The 24270-nt window shown below is 37.8% G+C and overlaps 1 protein-coding gene across 1 annotated transcript in view; it reads left to right on the top strand.

Annotated features, from left to right (window-relative positions):
- Positions 1-24270, top strand: part of mao (monoamine oxidase) — a 46498-nt gene that overhangs the window by 10479 nt on the left and 11749 nt on the right. The window contains exons 2-3 of the mRNA XM_067444110.1: positions 12683-12777; positions 13684-13821. Of these exons, the coding sequence (XP_067300211.1) occupies positions 12683-12777; positions 13684-13821 (233 nt within the window). The remainder of the gene's footprint in view (positions 1-12682; positions 12778-13683; positions 13822-24270) is intronic.

Raw genomic sequence — 24270 nt, 5'->3', positions numbered from 1 at the left:
TGTTACAAATTGTTTGTATTTGAAATCCATTTTTAACGTTCTATTCATCAAAGTGTGAAATAAATTTAATACAGTTTCAGCAAAAATAAGCAGCTCAACTGTTTTCCACATTGATAATATAAGAAATATTTATTGAGAACCAAATCAGAATTAAAATGATTTCTGAAGGATCATTTCACAATAAATACTGGAGTAATGGAAAATTCAGCTTTGCCATCACATTTCAAAATATATTTAAATAGAAATTAATTGTTTTAAGTTATTAGACTGTGAAAAAAATATGATCAATAAGTTGACAAATGTTTTTACATTGCTTTTTATAAGTTTAACAAGATTCAGCTCATTTTAGCTCATTTGAAATCTTGCACAGAATTAGCTGTAAAATAAACTGACATTTTTATACTGCTGCAATTTCATAAAGTTAAAATGTTGTCTCCCCAATGACTGTTTGCAGTCAGTCGTGTTCATTAAATTGACAAGCTCTCCTAGTCAATAAAAGACTTCTGGTTGCTTTGTCGTACATAAATCGACACCCCTTCAAAATAAAGAAAACAATGTTTATTCCAGTAATAAATGCAGCTGTGGATCTCTGAAGATCAATGTAAACACAATTCCAAACATGGATTTTTAGAGCTAAGCACATTTTGATGCATTTAGAATAAACAGTGCTTTCATAGTTGTAAAACAAACATCTGAACTTGGAAAAATATGTCTACATAATGCTTTTAGACTTCTAGGGAAATAAGATGCTCTTTTGCCGTGTCCTCTTAGCTTGTGTAAACAAACCTTTTTTTCCCCACTGAGCCATGCAGAGCCTGACTCCAGCTTGACTGGCTTTGTTATGCAACTTAAGATAATACTGCTCTGTTCCTCTCTTAGACGAACAACTGTCCTTGGCGTTGGCAGGAGAACATGCTATTTCACTGATCTCTCTAATTGCTTTTCAATAATGCATCCAAACGTCAATGTTGCTGCATAGTGGAAAAAGCAGTTGCTTCCAGAAGGGCATGAAACATCATGAACTGCCCTTGCTGTCACATAGATGTTTTTTTCAAGTGATTCTTTGCTACATTAAATTTAGGAAAACCATTGGATTGTCTTGGTGCATATTTAAAGTGTAGATAAAGGGACTGAACATGCTTTAAAGTCCTCATGAAATCAAAACCAACCTTATTTTCTTTGTTAGCGCATATTAAAGGTCTTATGGTAAATAGTGCAAGTTAATACACAGGAATAAAAATGTTGCGGTAATCTTTAATCAAAATCTGAAAATCAACTTGAAACGGTGTTCTTTCTCAGATGACGGCAGTTTGACGACTTAGGTTTGAAAATGCATAAAGGTCCCATTCTTCGCTATTCCATCTTTCAAACTTTAGTCAGTGTGTAATGTTGCTGTTAGAGCATAAATAATACCTGTAAAATTATAAAGCTCAAAGTTCAATGCCAAGCGAGATATTTTATTTAACAGAAGTTCCCTTTCAAAGCCTACAGCGAACGGCCGGTTTGGACTACAGCAGGAAGTGCAGGGATGTAATGACATCACTAGAACCGTTTGTTGACTAACCCTCCGCCCACAAGAACACGCAAAATAGGGGGCGTGGTCTTGTTGCTCTCCCACGTGGAGAAGAGCGCGCATTCAGCGCTTGCATCTCCCCATTATGGTAAGAGGCGGGACCTTTCCTGGCAAAGTGTGCTAAGCTGCTGTCCAATCACAACACGGGAAGCGCTGACCCAATCAGAACTCCTTACGTGTTTCTGAAGGAGGGACTTCATAGAACAAGGAAATCATCAGGCCGTTTTTAGGACAGAGGAAACAGCGCTGCACAGATAAGTAAATTGTGTGAAAAATACTGTGTTTTTTTACACGCGAAACATGAACTCATGTTATATTGCACACTGTAAACATAATCAAAGCTTCGAAAACACGCAAAGAACGGGACCTTTAACCTCTCCCTTCCATCCATTAGTCTGCTATGTGCGCCGGATGAAGAGGAGGAGCCTGCCCTCTATTCAATATGCCGTTTCAGTTGGAAATACGTCACAGCACTGAAGAAAACTCACATGCTACTTCTGGTTCAGTGGGACTTTAATGAAGACAGAAAAATGGATTGCTATGTTTGTAGGTCATAGGCCTAAGCATCTTACAGCTTATTTATTGGAGGCTTCTTTCAAATAATTTGGTTATTATAGTGCAACAACAACAAAACAAAAATTCTCCCATTTTTTGGTTATTTAGATTTGTACTGGACAATGACAAAAATACTGATTAAAACATGTTTTATGCAGTGTATGGTATTTTCTAGTACCTCTGGAATGCTGTGAAACTATTTGTGTAGGGCCAGTCATGTAGTTGTACATTTTTGTATTTAATGCCTTTAATCAGGGATGCACATGCACAATACAGCAGTGCAGTATCGGTTATCAGCCTATATTACATTAAATTGTAAGCGCAACTGGCTTTTAAAGGGAATGGGAAATGAGACTCTGATTGGTTTATTGCACATTACACCTTGTCTGGCTATCACCAGACCAAGCTCAATTTAAGATTGTACATTGGTCTGGGGAGTGTGCTCTGTATTTTCTACTGCACAAAAGTTGTGATAACGAGCACAATTCAAATACTTCTCTATTCAATTGGATAGTCCTTTAACCAGTCAGACCACAAGAGGCGTGATCAACGGGCAACGACCCATCGCTTCTCTATCCGTCATCGCGTTAAACCTGCCAATAATGCGCCAGGTGGATAAGCCAGTCTGGGATTGGTTCCTGCAAAATTGTAACAGAAGCAGTAGAAATGTATGTACAGAGTTGCAGGGTGAAATCAAATCGCCGGCAGATCAGGCTGGGTTTACCCAGTCAACATTACGCCCAGAACATACCCATGACTCATTAAGAGACTAGGTTCAACTCTTTTAGACCATGCGCCTGGTATGCTGACCATTTTTCTGTCATTAAACTAGTAAAAGTGGATTTGAACATGCCATAACTACACCTGCACCATGCACTTCAGATCATGCACATAGATTGTTAAAATAGGGCACTAAATTGTTGAGATGCTTAAATTCACTTGTAGCATTTAAAACAATTTATTTTAGCTTGAATTTAATTAGACAAAGTAGTACAGTTTTGAAATTGAATATATATTGTCATTGGCATATCATGAACATAATTATCTGGGTAGAATTTATAAATATATTTATATTTATTAGTTAGAATTGTTATATTGGTCCAATTTTTTAGTCAACAAAATCCTCTCAAAGTACTGGCTGCTTTTGTCTCGTGGAATAACTGATGAATGAGCTGCTTGCTGAAGCTGACATTAGCATTTTATTGGAGAAATTCCTTGAAGGATGAACCCCAGACTTAGAGGTGGCCCGTGTCACTTCCAATTTACGGATTGGTAAGTGTTAATGTGTTGTGATAATGTGATTGTGCAATTACCACTATAGCTGTCAGACATAGCCTCTTAAATGTGATTCTTCTTAGTCTGTATTATCAGGCTTAATCAGGGATGGTTAGAGTGCAAACAAAGCAATTAGGTTTAGATTAATGCACAATAAATTGGTGGTATTAATGCACAGCACGTTTTTTAATCTGATATGGTTCTAGGCCTGACCTTTCAAACCGAGTTTTGAAACTAACCCCGGCCTATTTTGAAAAAAGACATCTTGATGCAGAGAAAAAGTGTTTCTACAGTTACAGAACAATATTCTTGCCAAATTTTATGAAAATAATGTAAATATTTTATATGTTCATATTACTTGTTTGCATTGCCCATGAATGTTGCCTGCATGCATGCACTTAAGTTACAGATTTGGCTGTAGATTTAAATATGGATTCAAATTTTATAATTAAACATTTCTTAAGATAAGTTTCAGTGCTTATTTTAGTTAAAGGGTTACTTCAGCGATTAGCATATGGCTTTTTATCAGTAGAAACTCTGGAGTATATTTGAAAGACCCCCTGAAAAACGCGCCAGACTGAACATGCGCTGTGAATATATGCTGCGAGTGCGGACGCGTTTACCTCAGCTCTCATCACGAGAGCTCATTCAGCTCCTTCATCACAATGAATGTTATCTGACTCCTGCAGTGTTAGTGCTGCGACACTCCCTCAGTGGGTAAATCACATTATATTGAACAGACGTGTTCAGTATTTAAAGGGTTAGTTCAACTAAAAATGAAAATTATTTAATTAATTACTCACCCTCATGACGTTGGACACCTGTAAGACCTTCGTTCATCTTCAGAACACAAGGCTTCAGATAGGCCTCTATTGGCATTCAGTACATTTCCACTGACCCACTCACAAGATCAATAAAGGCACTAAACACATCGATTCAAAGATCATCTCACTACAGTTGCTGTACTATAATGTTACAATGCGCCGAAAATAGCTACACAAAAATCAAAATCAAAATAATGACTTAATCCACCAAGTTATTCACGTGAACTCGACGCATGCGTGAGAATATGACGCAGATCCGCCGTTCAATACATGACCCGGAAGCGAAGAGGAGCGCCACTATCACGTGAGTTCACGTCCGAGACCTACACGGAAGACAATAACTTGGCGGATAAAGTCATTATTTAGATTTTTTTTCCGCACAATAACTATTTTTGTTGCATTGTAACATTACTGTACAGCCACTGTAGTGAGATGGACTTTGTATCGATGTTTTTAGTGCCTTTATGGGTCTTGTGAGTGGGAATGTACTGAATGCCAATAGAGGCCTATCTGAAGCCTTTCTCAGCCATCAGCTTTCAACAAAAATATCTTCATTTGTGTTCTAAAGATCAACGAAGGTCTTACGGGTGTCCAACGACGAGTAATTGATTAAATAATTTTCATTTTTGGTGAACTAACCCTTTAATTGTAGTGTCTGTTCTCTAACTGAACTGATTTTGTGAAAAAGAACATGCTGGCGAAAGTGATCCGGCCACAGTGGTTCAGTAGCGGTGGCTTTGGACGTGGCCTCGTAGGGCAGTGAAGCATTCTGGGAATTGTTGTCTTTCATCCCCATAAGACAAAAATACATTTTCTGTCTTATCTCAGTCTAGAAAGCACCAAATTCAAAACTAATTTCACATTTCTACTATATTAATGACCCAGTTTAAATACAGATTCATCTTCCCAGCACAGAAGTTCCCGTTTAAGTATGGATGGCTCATAATTATGCAATATGTGAAGATTATCAGAACAAATTGATGTTCTGCATAAGATCCAGATAAGGCCTATAAACTGAAATGTTGTGTGATTTATTGTTTTAACCTTTAGTTTGTTGTCTTATTGAAAAACCTAACCTTGTTATGTCATGTCATTTAGAGCAAGAGTACAGAGCAGATTCTTGTTCCTACTGAATACAGAAAGGTAATTGGTGTAGATTTACCTTTGCCAGGCGACTGCATCATTATATGTACTGTTGCCATGGAAACCCCATCCACCGTCAGACTCTTGTTTCCCAGTAAATGGCCCGATGAACTGGTGCCAGCGAAGGGAGTGAATCCTAAATATGTTGTTTTATCATAACAAGCTAGGTTTAATATTGAACCAGGTCAGAGGAAGTTTTTAGACCAAAGCTGCATGTTGTTCCCTAGATCCTGAATTATGGCACAAAAATTAAGCACAGCTTGTAAAATATCACCATTAGAATATATATTTCTTCTACCAGAGTGTGTTATTTTCCCAGATCCACAGAACACGTTGTTTAAATGAAGTTATTTATATTGTATTTGTTTTTATTCAAATGTATAAATTCCAATCTAATTTAATTTTGACATCATATTGTTTAGTTTAGATGCAACATCTTAGGATGAAGAAACAAAATGGGAAATGAATTGGGTGGAAAAGCCAAGAATAGAAGAAAACCAGCGTAGCTTACAGACCTTTCCAGTCAGAGACTAGCTCTTTGATCTCCCAGAATTCTCTTCAAAGAAAGTTTGACCTTTTCCTCAGTGGTTAGACAATCCCATTGGGTTTATTTCTCCCATTCTGTGGTGAATGTTATTCTGTTGCATGCTTTAAAGTTGAACTCAAGTCTTTGTTTAATATTTAAACTGAATTGGTTTTGCTAAACATATGCATTTTTATAGAGACAGGATGTATATTTATAATAACATAGGTACAGTCTGGTTACAGACATCTTAACCCTTTATTTTGATGTTATAAAAATTTGTTAAAGAGTTTGTAAGCTTAGTGCGTAGTTGTGCTTGGAGTCAATTGTTTTGTTTGTAAAAACACACTGAAACATGTCAAATACATTTTTGGCCAGGTCATACAAAGAAATTGTGAACACATGCAAAAACAAGAGAGAACAATGAGATATGGATAACTGATTATGTTGTAGTCAAATATCTGAGTTTTTGTGAGCTTTTTTGTTTTTCTATGTAGTAAAACAAAACCTGTATCTGTAGTCTGCCCTTTTTTGCCACAATATTTCAGATAAAAACTTTATCCAAATGTATTGTTTTTGTTCTCTTATATTTAAAATAATTTAAAAATAATAAATATTTTCCTCATATTTTGATTGTTTTATCAAAATTGTAGGGTCAGTTAAAACAAATACCTCTTCCGGACATCACTTTTGGCTGCTATTGTATGTGATTTATGTCATTACTGTATTATTTGGCAATGTATACCTAGTCCTAGGTATTTTGTTCTTGGCTTATTTCACAGACTGTGTTTCAGTAGCATTGTCATGATTGATGGGATGATCTTTTAAGCTTATTTGGCTAGGCGAATTTTAACAAGATTGACCGCTCTAAGTTAAGTGTCTGTATTCCCACTGTATTTTTGACCAAAATTGGTTCTTTTGGTTTATATTTCTGTTTGGAAGGAGTAAGTGCAGCTTGATAATTCTTCTATCATTTACTCACCTTCATGTTATCCTGTAATTTTTCTATCATACTTGATCATAAAATGCGATGGTGTTCATGAAGACTGGAAAAACGATTGATTTGTGTTATTTAAGAAGTTTGCAGAGTGCATTTGATTCAAGCGATTTTGTTAAAGTTGTTTAAACAATAAACAGAAGATGTGATGAAGTGAAAGCTGGAAGTTGGGCTTGAAAAATAAGGGTGGAGGACTAGAATGCAGAAAGTACTTGAATCAATATATAAACTGGCAGGATGTCCAACTCTGAGACATCATGACTGATGCATTTGCACAGATGTGAGTCCCCACTGAGAGAAAAACATGACCAAAAATCATGTAACCATATGCATGTGCACATAGACCATTACAACACAAGAATGTGCATTGTGTGAAAGGCTACAATTCAGTCAAACACAAAACTTTCTTGAGCTTGACCACACTATGTGGTCATATCCCAAAGTTTGTTTTTACTGTTAAAGTGTTAGTTCACACAAAAATGAAAATTCTGTCATTTATTACTTGTAAGACACCTGTAAGACCTCTGTTCATTTTCAGAACACAAATGAAAATATTTTTGTTGAAATCCAAAGAAATCCAAAGGCCTTAGAAAGGCCTCCATTGGTCACAATGTAATTTCCTCTCTCAAGACCCATAAAGGCACTAAATACGTTATTACAAAGCCCATCTCTCTACAGTGGTTCTACAATCATTTTATGATGCGACGAGAATAGTTTTTGTGTGCAAAAAAAAAAAAAAACTAAACGACTTATATGGGCCGATTTCAAAACACCGTTTCGCGAAGCTTGGAACCATTATCAGCACAACGAATCAGCCGTTTAGATCACCAGTGTCACATGATTTCAGGAGTGATACGTGATACGAATCATGAATCTATACGCTGATTCATTAAGCTCTGAAGCTTCAGGAAGCAGCGTTTTGAAATCGGCCATCACTATACAAGTAGTTATTTAGTTGTTGGCTATTCTCATCGCTTCATAGAATTATTGTAGAATCACTGTAGTGAGATAGCTTTTTAACAATGTCTTTAGTGCCTTTTATGGGTCTTGAGAGAGGAAATGACATTGGTGTCAAGGAAGGCCATCGGATTTCAACAAAATATCTTCATTTGTGTTCCGAAGATGAACGGAGGTCTTACAGGTCTGGAACGGCATAAGGGTGAGTAATTAATAACAGAATTAATCAAATAATTCTGAACTAACCCTTAAGTGCTATCTGGTAACCGTTGTTGGTATTTCAAATCACCAAAACAAACACGCCCCTACACTCTCAGAAAAAAAGGTACAGTGCTGTCACTGGCGCGGTACCCTAAGGTACAAAAGTGAAACGGTACATCTTTGTACCTTACTAACCCCTAAATGGTACATATTAATACCTTTTTGGTTTTGTACCTTAGGGTACCGCCCCAGTGACAGCAATGTACCTTTTTTCCTGAGAGTGTACCCCCAAAAATGCTCTCTCCCCTATTTTGATAGCTCCGCCCACACATACGTAACCCAGGCAACGACTGTGGCAGAATCTCTGTGTAACTAATCCAGGTCGAATATTCAATGAAAAAGTCACCCCTCCCATCACAAAAACACAAACCGTTCTCATGAACAACTCGATAGTACACGAGCAAGACAGTCCAACTAACGAACATATTACAATTATGACCAGATTAGAGTTATAGCGATCACAAAACACAAACTGTTCTCATGAACAACTCAATAGAACACAAGCACGACAGTCCAACTAACGAACATATTACAATTATGACAAAAGTTATAGCGATCAAAAAAACACAAACCGTTCTCATGAACAACTCGATAGAACACAAGCACGACAGTTCAGCTAACGATATATTACAATTATGACCGGATTAGGGTTATATAGATCATGGAAAGAGGAAACAAACGTATATTAGGAGTATAGTATCTTACTTGTCAGACACATTTTGTGAGCTGATGCTTGAAGCACACAGTGAGGCGATTTAGACGCTCCATTCGGTGTGGAAATGAACGGGTCTTTATCATCGCTGAAGTGAGCCGCCACAATACGATCGCAAATGGACTAACAAGCGAACATGACACACGAGGATAGTGAAGCAAAAGCAGCATATATTAGGCTAGTTCTCAGCTAATGTCCATCACGTGTGACTCGTGTGTTTTGAATAATGATGTGCACAGAGCGAGAGCGAGCGATCTTCTCACCATCAATAGTAGAAACGCCCCTTAGCTGCTGATTGGCTACAAGTTTGTTATTCCACTCGGCCTGAGTTCTTTTTCTAAAATGGTTTTGAAATAACACTTTAATGTCTCCAGTATTTAGGGTTAAGTTAGAGTTAGGGTTTAGGGTTCTAAACATGTTGTTTTTAGCAAACTGTGAGCTTCATTTTTGTATTCACTTGTGTGTGTTTACTTGGCACGCAGTAGCAGAGTTCAGTCAGTGTGGTCCCTCAGCACTGCACTCGAATGACAAAGACCACAGCTACTATTGTGTTTCTGCCAACTTCAAGTGTTTTCCATCTTTTCCTGAACATTTTATGTCTTTGAAAGAAGAAAATCTATGCTTGTGAGCCAGCCTTCTTTCTCTCACGAGAGCTATTTATGTTAAAAGAATATTTTCAGTTCAGCGAAGCAGTTACAAACAGAAATAAACACCACATATGGATCATATAATATTTTATAAACATCACAAAGCTTTCAGATTTTTGTGTTTATGAGTATGCATGACTTTGTTTGCACTGTCCTTGATATAATAGAATCAGGGAGGCCGGTAATTGCAGACACGTGTGAAATATGAGGTTTTGTTGAATTGGTTCTTGGCACAATTCCATCCTCCATATCTTTGGGATGAGACTTGTATACCTCCTCCTCATGCCACCTGGTTAAATAATTAGGTCTCACTGCAGCGTATCTGTCTGTGAGCTCATTTGTCGTTTCGTGTCTCCACTTTTTTCAGATGGGCAGCATTTTTTTCTGTATTCAATTTGTTTTTTTGTTTTTTTGTAGACTTAGCACAGACTCAACACAATAACACAAAACCATATTACAATCTGATATTTAAATGTTCCATGTTCAATTTATTTATAAAGCACATACTAATACAACAAAAGTTGACCACAGTGCTGTACAAAGGCCAAATACTACAAAAACCTGATCCAAACCGCAGATCTTTTTGTCTGAATGCTGGAAATGCATCTTCTCTCCCTCCCGACCACCAAACACACACACACACACACACACACACACACACACACACACACACACACACACACACACGCACACACAAACCTCCCTCCACACGCACACGCACACGCACACACACTCTCACACACACACACACACACACACACACACACACACACACACACACACACACACACACACACACACACACACACACACACACACACACACCTTATATTGGATAAATATTACATCATGCAAAGTTTATATTGTCCAGAACAGACACATTTATCTCAAATTTTCCTCTCATAGGCCTCTCATTTTTTGTAATACATTTTGATCAATTCTTAATATTGTGTTGGTCCCCCTTTTGCTCCCAAAATCATGAATCTGACTGGTTTGTTCAGCATATCCCACAAATGCTCGCTTGGATTGAAAACTGGGGAATTCGTGCTTTAGTGAGCCTTGGACGCCCATGATCGTGTCGCCGGTTCACCACTGTTCCTTCCTTGGACCACGTTTTATAGATACTGACCACTGCAGACCGGGAACACCCCACAAGAGCTGCAGTTTTGGAGATGCTCTGACCTGTGATCGTCTAGTCATCACAATTTAGCCCTTGTCAAACTCGCTCAAATCCTTACGCTTGCCCATTTTTCCTGCTTCTAACACATTAACTTTGAGGACAAAATGTTCACTTCCTGTCTAATATATTCCACCCACTAACTGGTGCCATGATGAAGAGCTAATCAGTGTTATTCACTTCACCTGTCATATGTTATGCCTGATTGGTGTATCATGCAATGTAATGAAAACATGTTTTCATGATTTTCTACTTGACATAATTTAATTTGTGCTTAGTCAGAAATATCCGCTCCCATCAGTGTTTTTAATAAATTGCAGCCACATGATAATTTGCCGTGTTTAGTAAATCCATGTTTTTGAACACCCTACGTGCATGAATGTGTAAAATGTTCACCCTGTGAGCTCAGCATCATGGTGGGATGTCATGTTAAATGGGATGACATGAGCATTCATGTTTTTCATCCTCTTCTTTCACACTGACATCCTCTCTGTTGTTGCATGAGACTCTTGACAGTGTGCTGACGCTTTTCTATAGCAACCGATGTATATGCGTAATATTGAATACGCTGTCTGAACAAACAGATCAGATTTCTGTTTTAGAACTCTAAATATCAGATTTAAAAAACCAAATTGCATTTTGTGTTAGTGTGAACAAAGCCTTAGTGGTTTATATCCGATTTCTTTCTAGCTCTGGGGCTCAACCAAAACATTAATTTAGTAAAACAATAATTTCAAACCTGTCAGATATCAGGCATCACAGCTGTGGCCAGGTTTTGTATGCCTCTGCAGTTTGTTTTGTATCTGTGCTGTTGCTGAATGTTAGCAGCAGTGTATGTCATGGATCACTGGCCACAGAAACCAAATCATGGAGAGTGTTTCAGAGGTTTGGCCCGGTTGTTTGGTTAAACTGTTTTTTTTCTTTTTTCTGGATGTTTGTTGGCCACTTTCTCTGCTTATCAAAGGCAGTTTGTAGTATTATATAAGCTTTCAAGGTCATGCTTTTACCTCAGATTTCCTCTGCTGCATGGTCACATGATTCTGGCTGTACACACAGCATTTTAAAAATAGGTGAATATTTCTGTTTGTGTATTTATTTATTGTGTAATTCTTATATTACATGTAGGTTTTATAAACAAAAACTGAATATCCAATTACATTTTTTGTTATTATTAATGGTTAAACAATATACATTTTGAAAAATAATGTCCACATAAGCCACTTTTAGCTGAGTGGCAAATGTCCTAGTTTCTGTTTCTAACATGATAAAAACTACATCAACAGAAATTCACAGGATCAGTTTTACTTCCTCTGTCAGGAGAGGATGTGCTTGTGCGTGTGCGTGCGTGCGTGCGTGTGTGGAGACAGGAAACTTTTTTTTCTTCACTTTTGGCTTCCAGTTGTGACTTTATTGCTCTGACACCATAATCACTACACAGCCCCAGGGGTTTAAACAGGAATCCAGGGATTACAAGTAAGATGCAAAGATAATATAACTGTTTTATACTAATGTTTTTTCCCCGAGGGATATTTTAGATCCTGTGAAGATTTTTTTTCTCATTTACCCATGACTCAAAGGCTTCAATAATATGGCCTGAGTTTGTGAGGGAGTTTCAGGCCAGTTGATGATGTCATTTACACTATAGGCCCAGTGCTGTATCGTCGCTATTCATAATATCACATACAGTATAAAACCAGTGACAAAGCATTTAGAAACGAACTATGTTTTCAAGACCAGAACAACCTTTAATATTGCAAGGACCGGAACCATTTGGAAATAGTTATTTTCAACTAAGACCACAGGCTTCCAGAATCTCAGATGTACTCTAAAGTTTTCCCAAAGTTTTTGTGGCTTAGCGGTTAGCCAAAGTGCTGAGCTGTGATCATGCTGGTGACACAAGTTCAGATTCCTTTGCCTTTCCTCATCATTTCCTGTTGTCTCCTCACTAAAAATAAGTTTTCTCAAGGAGAGTATAGTAAATATTGATGCATATGTCCACTTAAATCTTTAACTCTGCATTTCTACCCACAATTGACAGGTCTGAGTGCGGCCAAGCTGTTGGTTGATAGCGGCCTGAATCCTGTCCTCCTGGAAGCCAGGAACCGTGTTGGTGGAAGAACCTTCACTGTACAGGTTAGATACTCATCTGAATTCTGAAACAAATTAAATGACATAATTGCAGTACACACGTTCTGCTTTTACGGGTGTGGTAGGAACATTGGTCTGTTGATGATAGTTACAACTAGGGCTGTGCGATATGTTATATTTTCTTAAATTAAAATCGTATGTGCAAGCTAACATTGAATGTGTTTGCATGCATGTTCTTTAGCCGATTATGCCTAATAATCCGACAACGAACATGGTCATGTAAACACGGTAAACCGTTTTCTTTTATCGGAGTACGGTCATAAACGGCGTAAGCATAAACCGGTCAGGACAGGTCGTTTTTTGCCTCCTCCCCCGATTTTGTGCAGCACATAAAGCATTTCTTTTAGTTTTTCCTGCATTGTAAAAAACAAACAAAACTCGCTCCACACATTTACTGTGATGTTTTAGAAAAATCATTTCATTTTTAGGTCACAAAATTCAAAAGTGTATTTTTAAAAAATGATTTATGTATACGTGCATTAATGCCACCTCTAAGCTGCATTCAACAGTCTGTAAATACATCTACATGTCACTTCAGAGGCAACTTCTGTGCCATTTCTACAGTGCAAAAATGGATTTTAGTTAATGTTGGATTCATTCAATTGCTAACAGCTCTATATAGGTAAAATAGGGGCAAAATTATTTCTGTTTTTTTCCCAGGACATGTCCTGTTTTCAAGTCCTGTGCTAATATAACAATTTTCTATCCATACACAGTCTGTATATCCAAACTTCAATTACGGAGTCTAGTAGGACGCTGCCTAGGCATGGAAGGGAATCTGCTGTCTTTGCATGCATATTCTACCACTTCCTTTTTCTTTTTGCTTTCTTTGCTCTCAATGTGGCTTAGTGAAAATTTCTTTGTCAACTCTGCAAAAATGTGTGTTTTCAGAATAAGGAGACCAAATGGGTGGATCTGGGAGGAGCATACATTGGGCCCACTCAAAACCGCATCCTGAGGATAGCCAAACAGTACGGGGTGAAAACATACAAAGTCAACGAGGAGGAGTCTCTGGTTCACTATGTGAAGGTAAACCTCAGGGAAGGCCTACACACGTAGCAGCTTAGACTAATTTACAGAATCAAAGGAAAAACAGCTACAAAATTCGATTTTTCCCTTGCCTCAGAATCCATCTCCCTTCAGAGCCCCAGGGCAGAGCTTCGGCTAATAATACAGCCTTTTGTTTGAGCACACTCATGTCTTAATGCACAGGAAGTCAGAGCTAGGCCCAGTGCGCTCAGCTGAACAGGGCTGAATACAGAATCCTTCCTTCACATTAGTGTGCTGTGCTCAAGCCTGGAGATGCTAATCGCTGCCTGAAGGAAATCTGTAATATGGTTTCAGATGCTTGGAGTGGGTAAGAAGGGCGGAACTCAAGACACCAGCCTCCCCTCCTCCTGCCCCATATTCAATTTGAGTAGACACATCACTGCCCTTAGCACATGCATACTGCATGACCTTATTAGATTTGGCTGTAGATTCAGTGCCTTCTCCGCTCTGACCCTGCTATTACCAGGATAAATCACTGGATTCTTAGAACTGCTGTTTATCATGTGAGCTTTACTGCTTTCTCCGGTCATATTTTATGCAACAGAAACATGAGGTGATTTTAAAGTTATCCAGCTAAATCAAAGAGCTTCTTCAGATGGAGAGCGGCAAACCGACAAGCTCACATACTCAGGAAGGCGGTGTGCACAAAGGGAAAGGTCATGGTGAGGATTCATTGGAGTGTTCATTGTAGATCATGTCAGGATGGAAACCGATTACAGTTGCCATGGAGAAGGTCCTTTGGCATATTTCCCATAATCCTTCACTTTGCTTAGCAGAATAGTTAACTCTGTAACACCATACTATCTCTTTATCTATATACATTATCACTGTAAGCATTTGGTTGAGACTAAGTATAGTATTTATAAGATCTGAAACTTTAACTTTGGGTCTCAATATCCTTTCAAAATTAAAAAACAAAAATGTGGAAGTAGTAGAATTAATGGGATAGTTCCCCAACAAATGAAAAATATTGTTCCAGTCGGTATGCTTTCTTCTGAACTTTTGCAGAATGTGTTGGCTGCTCCTTTCTATGCAGTTACAATGAATGGAGCTTTCAAGCTTCGGAATGCTACAAAACACCATAAAATATCCTTAATGTAGTCATATGATAGCTTGTGTTGTTTATCATCACTGAATCAGTGAATTTGAGATCAATTTTTTTTTTTTTTTTAACTGAATATAACGATTACGATTCATTGAAAAGATTACACATATGATCACACTTTAAAGATAACACACACGTCACTCCACATGTTTTAATCATAAGTCAGACATAGGTACTTTTCTCTAGATTTTTATACACTGTACTGCTGTATGACTTAAGAAGACTTGGTACAAAAGACTTCAGAAGCATGACTGTCATATGTACCATTTTTATGATATCCTTTATATTGAAAAGAATGGGCAAGAAACACTACCATTTAAAAGTTTGGGTTTGGTAAAATGTTAAAATGTTTTTTAAAGAAGCCTCTTATGCTAACAAAAGGATGCATTTATTTGATCAAAAATAAAAACAGTAATAATGTTATATTATTATTATTATTATTATTATTAATAAAAATATGAATATTATTGTAATTTATAGTAACATCTTTGTTCTGTCTAATCTGTTTTCTTCCTTAATATTTCATCCAATCTAATATTCTGACATGGTGCTCAAGAAACATTTATTATTATCAATGTTGAAAACAGTACTTTATGAAAACATAGTCTTATTACATATGTACGTACTGTAACTTTTGATACATTTTTTATGAAATAAAAGTTGTTGTTTTTTTAATTACTGACGCCAAACTTTTAAACTGTAGTGTATGTCTCAGAAATTCCCCTTCTGTGTTCCACTAAAGAACATTAGGGTGAGTAAATAATGACAGAATTTAGCATTTTGAAAATGATGCTTGCTTAGTGTTCTTTGGTTTGTGCAGTTTTTGACAGCGCAATCATTGTCAATGTCAAGCCAGGTGTTTCTTAACAGGTTTCGACAGAATATGCCCAAAGGCACTAATGCAGAAAGAGTAGAAGAAGGCACCAAGAAGAGACTATAAACACATGTAGGCATATCTGATTGATTTCAAGGCTTCGTTTATAAAGAATGCATCAGCATCTATCTGTAGGAGAGGTGCTGTTAAGAGGCACAATGATACCACTTGAAAGTGAAAGAGAGGCTCGGAGCCAATATCATTACAGTCTGTCTTGCTACAGGCAGCTTTTCTGTACGTGTTTTGATTTAAATAGATTGAATGTGAATGTGTCTGTCTTAATGATTAATGATGGTTGTGTATGTGTGTGTTAGTATATGTTCTGAAGGAGCCTTCCCCTCTCTCCTCATGCCGTTATCTCCTGATCGGAGCATCCCTGTGGGTTACCATGGCAGCACTCCTCATCAGAAGACAATCGCTATCAGGATTGAGGGGACATTCTCTCTCTCTCTCTCTCTCTCTCTCTCTCTCTCTCTCTCTCTCTCTCTCTCTCTCTCTCTCTCTCTCTCTCTCTCTCTCTCTCTCTCTCTCTCTCTCTCTCTCTCTCTCTCTCTCTTTGGGATCAGGGGCGTTTCCCTCTCATTTACGCCCGCAGATACACACGGTTTTTACTGTTGAGCTAAGAGAGGATTATTGCTGGTGGTCAACCCACTAATTGGTAAACCAGTGTTGATTTTCTAGCTAAAGTTGTGGTCACATTTACCATTGTTCTGTGAATTTTCACAGCCAAAATCCAGTCATTAGTATAGGAATCCACAAGATGAGGAATTTAGCTTGAGGGTGAAAACATTTTCCATGCAGATTTCGCGACAGATTTAGAAGTGATGTGCTACAAACTTCAGTATACTGTAAAACAGGTTGCACCGCTTCTGGTTCAGGTCTTCAGGCAGATTCTGTTAAAGGTGCATTATTTACCGTATAAGGAATGATTTGAAAGCGGCTGGAATAATTATCTGATGGGGCTCAGTCTCAAAATGTATTTATCAAAAAACACAATGGTTTATCTCCCATCCACCCATGGCTTATTATTTTTTTATTACTTGGCCCGCTTGATCGGTGGATATATGCATGAACCAGGGCCAGCTCTCGCTCTTTGGTTGCCCTAGGCGAGATGGAGTTTTGCCCCCCAACCCACTCACTTTTATCGTCTCTAATTCAGCACATGTCTGTTCACCTAGGCCTACCCCTAACCGAGAAGCACTTATTATTAAACACGTTAGATGCTTTATTTCCACTTTTAAATATTTTTTCACTTTTTATTGAAAATAAATGCCTTTCCGATCTGATATGTGATGGGGAAATGGAATAGAGAGAGTGTGGCAAAAGGTGGATTCGAACCTCTGATCGATTTGCGTCAAAACTAGATGACATGAGTCTTACCCCTACACTACAGCCACTATAAAGAATTTGGTGATTTCCGTAATTTTTTCTGGCCCAATCATTTTTTAAGTAAACCACAGCATATTTGTGTTTAATGTAAATAATATGGGATCTATCGTTACTCCAGTAAAAAAAAACACAAAAAAAACAAGAGGCCCCACGTTTTATTTGCTTCCGACGCCCTTGGTAGAGAGCATTTGTACTTTTCATAACTAACATGCATACGTTATCCATATTTATAACGAACTGGACTTAGTGACAATATTAATAATATTGATAATACTAAGTACATTTATTTAGTTTTACAACTTATTAGCTGAGATAAGAAGACTAACCTCTACAGTCCCTGACAAAAGTCTTGTGGCTTGTGTACAAATTGACCTAAAATGCCGCTGAAATATATTTCTAATCAAGATTTTTTTTACAAGAAATGGCTCATTTTAATCCCACCAGCTTTTGTGATAATGTTTCAGTGAAAAACTAAACTTTCAAAAAGTATTCTAATATTCACAGCTTGGTAAAGCCCATTGAGTCAATTTTTGCAAAGACATAAGTGTTGTCGCCTTGTCATATGAGCTTCACCTTTGACTAATAATGGATCAATTAGGTCTCAAGTGTGTATAAAAAGAACCCCAGTACGCTAGACCTTCACATCAACTGCAACTAGACCTCTGCAAACATGCCTAAGATTCACCCAGAGACTAAAGTTTTGATTATCAAGAGGCTGAAGACCAGATCCACTGCTGATGTGGCAGACACCTTCAATGTGTCTCAGCGTCAAGTACAGAGGATAAAAAAAAGATTTGAAGAGACTGGAGACGTTTTTGACAAGCCCAGGTCAGGCAGACCCCGCAAGACAACTGCTTGAGAGGACCATTTGTTGGCTCGAAAATCCAAGGCCAGCCCATTTTCTACTGCAGCAGAGCTCCACGAGACCTGGTCACCTGAAGTCCCTGTGTCAACCAGAACAGTTTGTCGGATTCTGTCTAGAAATGGCCTCCATGGTCGAATCAGTGCCCAGAAGCCAGCACTAAACAAAAGACAATTGAAAAACCGTGTGGCATTTGCCAAGGCCCAAAGCCTGCTAAAAGGATGGACGCTGGAAAAGTGGCAGAAGGTGGATTTTTCAGATGAATCTTCTGTTGAATTACACCACAGTCGCCGCAAATATTGCAGGAGACCTACTGGAGCCAGAATGGATCCGAGATTCACCCAGAAAACAGTGAAGTTTGGTGGCGGAGAAATCATGGTCTGGGGTTACATCCAGTATGGGGGTGTGCGAGAGATCTGCAGGGTGGAAGGCAACATCAATAGTTTAAAATACCAAGAAATCTTAGCTACCTCTTATATTCCCAACCATAAAAGAGGCCAAATTCTGCAGCAGGACGGTGCTCCATCGCATACTTCCATCTCCACATCAAAGTTCCTCAAGGCGAAGAAGATCAAGATGCTCCAGGATTGGCCAGCCCAGTCACCAGACATGAATATCATTGAGCATATGTGGGGTAGGATGAAAGAGGACGCATGGAAGACGAAACCAAAGAATATTGATGAAATCTGGGAGGCATGCAAGACTGCTTTCTTAGCTATTCCTGATGACTTCATCAATAAATTGTATGAATCCTTGCCAAACCGCATGGATGCAGTCTTTCAAGCTCATGGAAGTCATACAAGATATTAAATTTGGATCTCACAGCACCACAACTTAATTTGCTGACATATTTTTGTATTTGCTGTAAATTTGTTCAATTTCTGTATAGGCGACAAAACTTTTGTCTTGCCAAAATTTGACCTTTCCGTCTTGATTAAATGATAAATATTTTTTCTGTGAACATTATTTATTTCAGTGCATTAAACATCATTTGGGAGGGTTTTAGCTTTTCATATGAGCTATTTCTAACACCAATTAAAAGTCAGGTTACTATCAGGTATTTCTAGAAAATAGAGCGACAAGACTTTTGTCAGGGACTATACTGGGCTTTATTTTGATTTTCTTCCTTTCTTCCTTACTCTTTTTCCAGCCGGATCTCATGAAAAATGCGTATAAATAGTACGTGTGCAATGTAGTGGAATGTATACGCCAAAACTCATTTTGGCATGCATATGATACGCTGTTTTTTGCGTGCATATGATACGCATTTTATGGCGTATTATACATATGAACCCCCCACCCCACTACCCTAAACCTACCCAAGAGACCGTGTCATATATAGGCCATAAAGTGCGTATCATATGCACGCGAAAAACAGTATCATATGCACGCCAAAATGAGTTTTGGCGTATACATTCCACGACATTGCACACTCGTACTATTTATACGCATTTATGTGTGATCGGGTTGCTTTTTCCGTCCCTGTGCATCCGCGGGTTTAGACGCCTCATTTTTGATGAACGCGCAGATGAGCATTTGCCCGACCTAACGCCTGAACCAATAATCAATAATCACCATCAATACAATCTAATAATCAGGTTGATAAGTAATAAAACGTGTGGCTGAGGGGCGCCCTATGATGATCATGTTTAATAAACATTATGTTGTGTTTCGCTTGTTCCAATTCTATGCTTAATGGGAAGTTATGGGCCGGGCGACACTAGAGCGCGCTCGCGCCCCAACACAATTGTCGCCCTAGGCAACCGCCTAACTCGCTTATAGCAAACGCCGGCCCTGGCATGAACCACACACACGCACTCTTCAAACACAAAGGAGATCAAGAAATTAATGTTATTTCACTATTTTAGATTCACCAGCCTGCCGACGTGCTTACATTTTGGTAGCCTGTCTGGAAAATGCATAGCCCTGGGACATTGGCATTGTGCACAGCATTGTGTTTTAATCTCAATATGTCTGCAAATCGTCGACCTGTGTCTTGTTTACAATCTATCTTGCTATCTTCGGCGTGTTTATTGCTCGGTAACGTGATCAGTTTAGCTCCAAGAGTCGGTGGGTGGGGCTACAGGAGCAGCAGGTTTTCTGCGCCTGGTGTTAATAAAAGCTTTTCTTTTACTAACAAGGAAGTTTTCAGCTCTGAAACTTACAGGACATATTACCAAGACCTTTTATATATCCAAGGCTCAAGAGAAAGTTGATTTCTCAATTCATCACACCTTTAAAGAAGCGAGCAAAGATGAGCATAACCGATGTCTATCGTTATCTAAAAGTTTCACTTTTCACTAACATTTAAATATTTAAATAGAATAAAATGCCAACAATAAAAATAACTAGAGCTAGGATAGCTAATTCCATTAAAAGCCCATAGATAACACCATCATTTGGTTATCATTTTCTGACATGCAATGAGACCTGTTGTCCTATTTCTGGATTCGCTGTGTTGACCTAAAGAAAACTTTTTGCCTGCAAAATTTTGCAGAAATAGCAGAAGTTTTACTAATGTGACGAACCTTAATTGTGATTAAGAAAATGATTCTCTCTCACTATCTCGGGCCTCGGCTGTGTTGACTTTAATGACAATGAAGTAATTCAGACTCTCTGTTTTTGCAGAACTGTGTGTAGTATTATAAAAAAGGGTCATAGGGCAGTTTCATCAGCCTTTCATTTAGTCAGTCACATCGGCGTCTGCGTGATTTGTTGAAAGTTTTACGACCGTTTTTATAGTATCACCTGTTACTCAGCCATCACGTATTGGCCTTGAGCCAGTATTAGCCAATAAGGGCCTTACCATTTTATAATTAAGGTGAACGTGCAGCCAAGGGGCCCGTGTAATCAGCTTTTCTGTAGCTGTAATCCTAAAGGCCAGACCCAGTTTCCTCTGCCTCTGTCTGTGAGCAACTCGCATGTAACTGCACTTTCAGTCAGCATTATCACATCAATAATATGATTATGATTGAACTTGTGCAAAGGCAGTGTTGTTAAAAATTAATACTAGTGTAGTTTACAGTGTTTGCATTACTGTGCATTTACATTAGTGGTTTCGGAGCAATACTAATAAACCCCATATACTTGTGTATTAATATGTGGAAACTGCTTGGAATTACATAAGGCTATTGTTGCTATTGCAATTAATTATAGTGACAGGTAATATGCCTCAAGTTTTACCTAAAGGTATTTATTTCCACATTTTTAGGGTACGATTTGTAATTTCTACACAACTAGCAGCACCAAACGGACTTGCAAAAATAACTGCTGTATAGGAATGGAGAATATATCGGTACTATATTGGTTTTTGACATTAGATGTTTTTATATTGTATTGGTTGAATTTAACATAAATATATATTGGATATTTAATTGCTCATGCTCATTTCCCTATATTTACATTTACATTAGTTTTGCCATCATTTAAAGTTAAATCATCAAAAGAAAAATCATACTTTACATTATAATGTTGTGATTCTTAAATTCACATGTAGCATTTAAGTATTTTTGTGTTTTGATTATTATTATTATTTTTTTTTTTTTTAATGAAGGATTTTTTTTAAAGAATTTTAATATCAGCCATAAAATGAAAATTGTTATCAGCTTATCTGTATCTTGGCCAATATCATTGCAACAATATCATTGCACGAAAACAGTGCTTATAACTGTTTAACAAAAAAACTCTGAAAAATGTCTATAGTGTAACATACAGCCAAATAGAATGTTACTTTAGAGGATGATACATTTGCATTGGACAGGATGTGGTCTCATCTCATTGCTAGTAAGTGACATGGTGGGCGGCAGTGTCGATATAGAGCAGTATGAGGTTAGTAATAGATAGTAGAGAGGCTTAGGTTCTGCTCTGGCTGAAAGGATATCATAAAAGATGCACTCCATCTCTCCACCTCAATTCCGTCGCTATGGGAACAGACCTGTTGCTGGATGCTGAGCGATCTGAGGTCCTCTCCTGCATTGGTCTGGCAGCCTCACAAATGATATGGAAATGTCATGGTCCCTTATTTAGCGCAATGTATTTCCCTGTAGTGTTAGTTATCTCAGAAATGCAAGTTATTTTAAAACATCATGAATTATATGGGAGCATTATGCATGTTTTTTTTTTCTAAAGCCAGCCTAAGGACACAAAGACCATTATAATAGATGGGTTTAAACTGACATTGCTGTAAAAACATCATGCATTTGCCCCCTCAGATTTTTAAGCCAGGTGTATTTTAAAATTGAAAAACATAAAAAACAAATTCAATCTTTCCTGTGGTTCAAACTGAAGAGCATGATACTAACAAACTCATTGGTTTGAATCCAACGGAATACAAAACTGTATAGCTTAAATGCAATGGAAGACACTTTTGATACTTCGGGCAAATACATTAATGTAAATGTACAGTGGTGATCAAAATTGGCACCCCTGGTAAATACGATCAAATATGGCTGTATAAAATAAATCTGCATTGTTTATCATTTTGATCTTTTATTCAAAAAATGCACAAAAATCTAACCTTTCATTGAAGTAAAGGAATTAAAAATGGGGGGTAAATCACATTAGGAAATAAATACTTTTCTCCAAAACACATTGGCCACAATTATTGGCACCCTTTTATTAAAAACTTGCAACCTCCTTTTCCCAAGATAACAGAGTCTTCTCCTTCAATGCCTGATGAGTTTGGAGAACACCTGACAAGAGATCAGAGACCAGGAAAAGCAATGGCAGAAGCTTTCTTATATTTATACTCCTGTGAAAAAGACATCATGTCTGGACAATTTCATGTTCCTTGTCACCCTGGTGTGCTAAAAAAAAAAAGTAAATATTAATGTTAATATACTTCAGAGATATTTTACTTATAAAAAAATTCTAGAGATGCCAATAATTGTGGCCAACGTGTTTTGGAGAAAAACATTTATTTCATAATGTGATTTATCCCCCACTTTCAATTATTTTACTTCAAATAAAGGTCTTGTAAATTTTCCTGAATAAATTATCAGATTATTTTTTGCAGCCATATTTGATCGTATTTACCAAGGGTGCCAACCCTTTTGACCACCACTGTACCGCTGGACTGTTGAGTTGTGTTTTTCTTTCTTTGTTTTCGGTCATATTTTATCTTAGTTATAGGGCACCAGATGAGCCAGAACTAATATGGTGGCTGCTCAAAACAATAGGAGCATGACATCTCTGCATTGCTGACAAGTATTTTGCTGTGGTTTACCATTTGAAATGTTCAACCATTTAACTGTCCTACTAAGTGCATTCAAGTCCTACTCAAAAACCACTCTGGTTCCCCTTCTGTGAGCAATACAATGATAGGGTTTTCCAAAACGGTGCACTGAAAAAGCACAAGTCATTGTGACACACGACAAATTGCTCGGAAGCGAGTGCTGGACATCAAACCCGGAGGTGTGTGAGAATCATTTTAGGTGACAGGTCTTTGATTTTGTCAGCAGTTCTGACTAGGTTGCCTCATTCAATGTTTTAGTAACCTTTGGTCCATTTTGGACTGTCACTCTAGATCCTTTATCAGGGACTTTATTTTCATTATGGATCATTAGTTGCTTGTCTTTGATGTGTAGTCAAACATTAATCAATAAGCCCAACGGTGCTCATTTAAGAGCCCCACAGCAACTGAGCAATCCAGGAGTGAAGTAATGTCTGCCTATACTTACCCTATTGGCCAGCCACAGAATGATCATACTGACTAAGCGTTTCCACAACTGTGGGAAGCAGGCGATGTGTGAACAGCTTGTGTCATATAGCTGTTGTTTGCCAAAGACTAACATTGTCATTATCTGTGATTATGAATTTCCTTTTTATTGTATTAGCGTTATTTATAGGTACTTTTTCATTATTGTGTGTTCTACCTCAACCCTCTAAATGAGCATATCTATTTTGCCTGCTCTTAATGAAGATTGTCACATTTTTATGTGAAAATCATAAAATCTTACTTAGATAAGGTCAAGTTTTTCTGACCTTCTGGTTGTATTAACACAAACTGTAAAGGCTGTGTACAGAGGTCCTCCATTAACTGATTTGATTCCAAGCCAGGCGAGATGCAGTTACGTATATTTTAGGCAGCGAAGACCATTTTCCATTCCAGACTGGTTACACTTCTAATGATAATGAGGTCGTGATGGCTATGATAAAGACATTACGTCAACAATGACAAAATAATAATTACAATTTTCA

This window comes from Pseudorasbora parva, chromosome 5 (genome assembly GCF_024679245.1).
Source record: "Pseudorasbora parva isolate DD20220531a chromosome 5, ASM2467924v1, whole genome shotgun sequence".
NCBI classification, from domain to species: Eukaryota; Metazoa; Chordata; class Actinopteri; order Cypriniformes; family Gobionidae; genus Pseudorasbora; species Pseudorasbora parva.
Note: the sequence above shows the minus strand (reverse complement) of the source record. Positions and strands in the feature narration are given on the sequence as shown.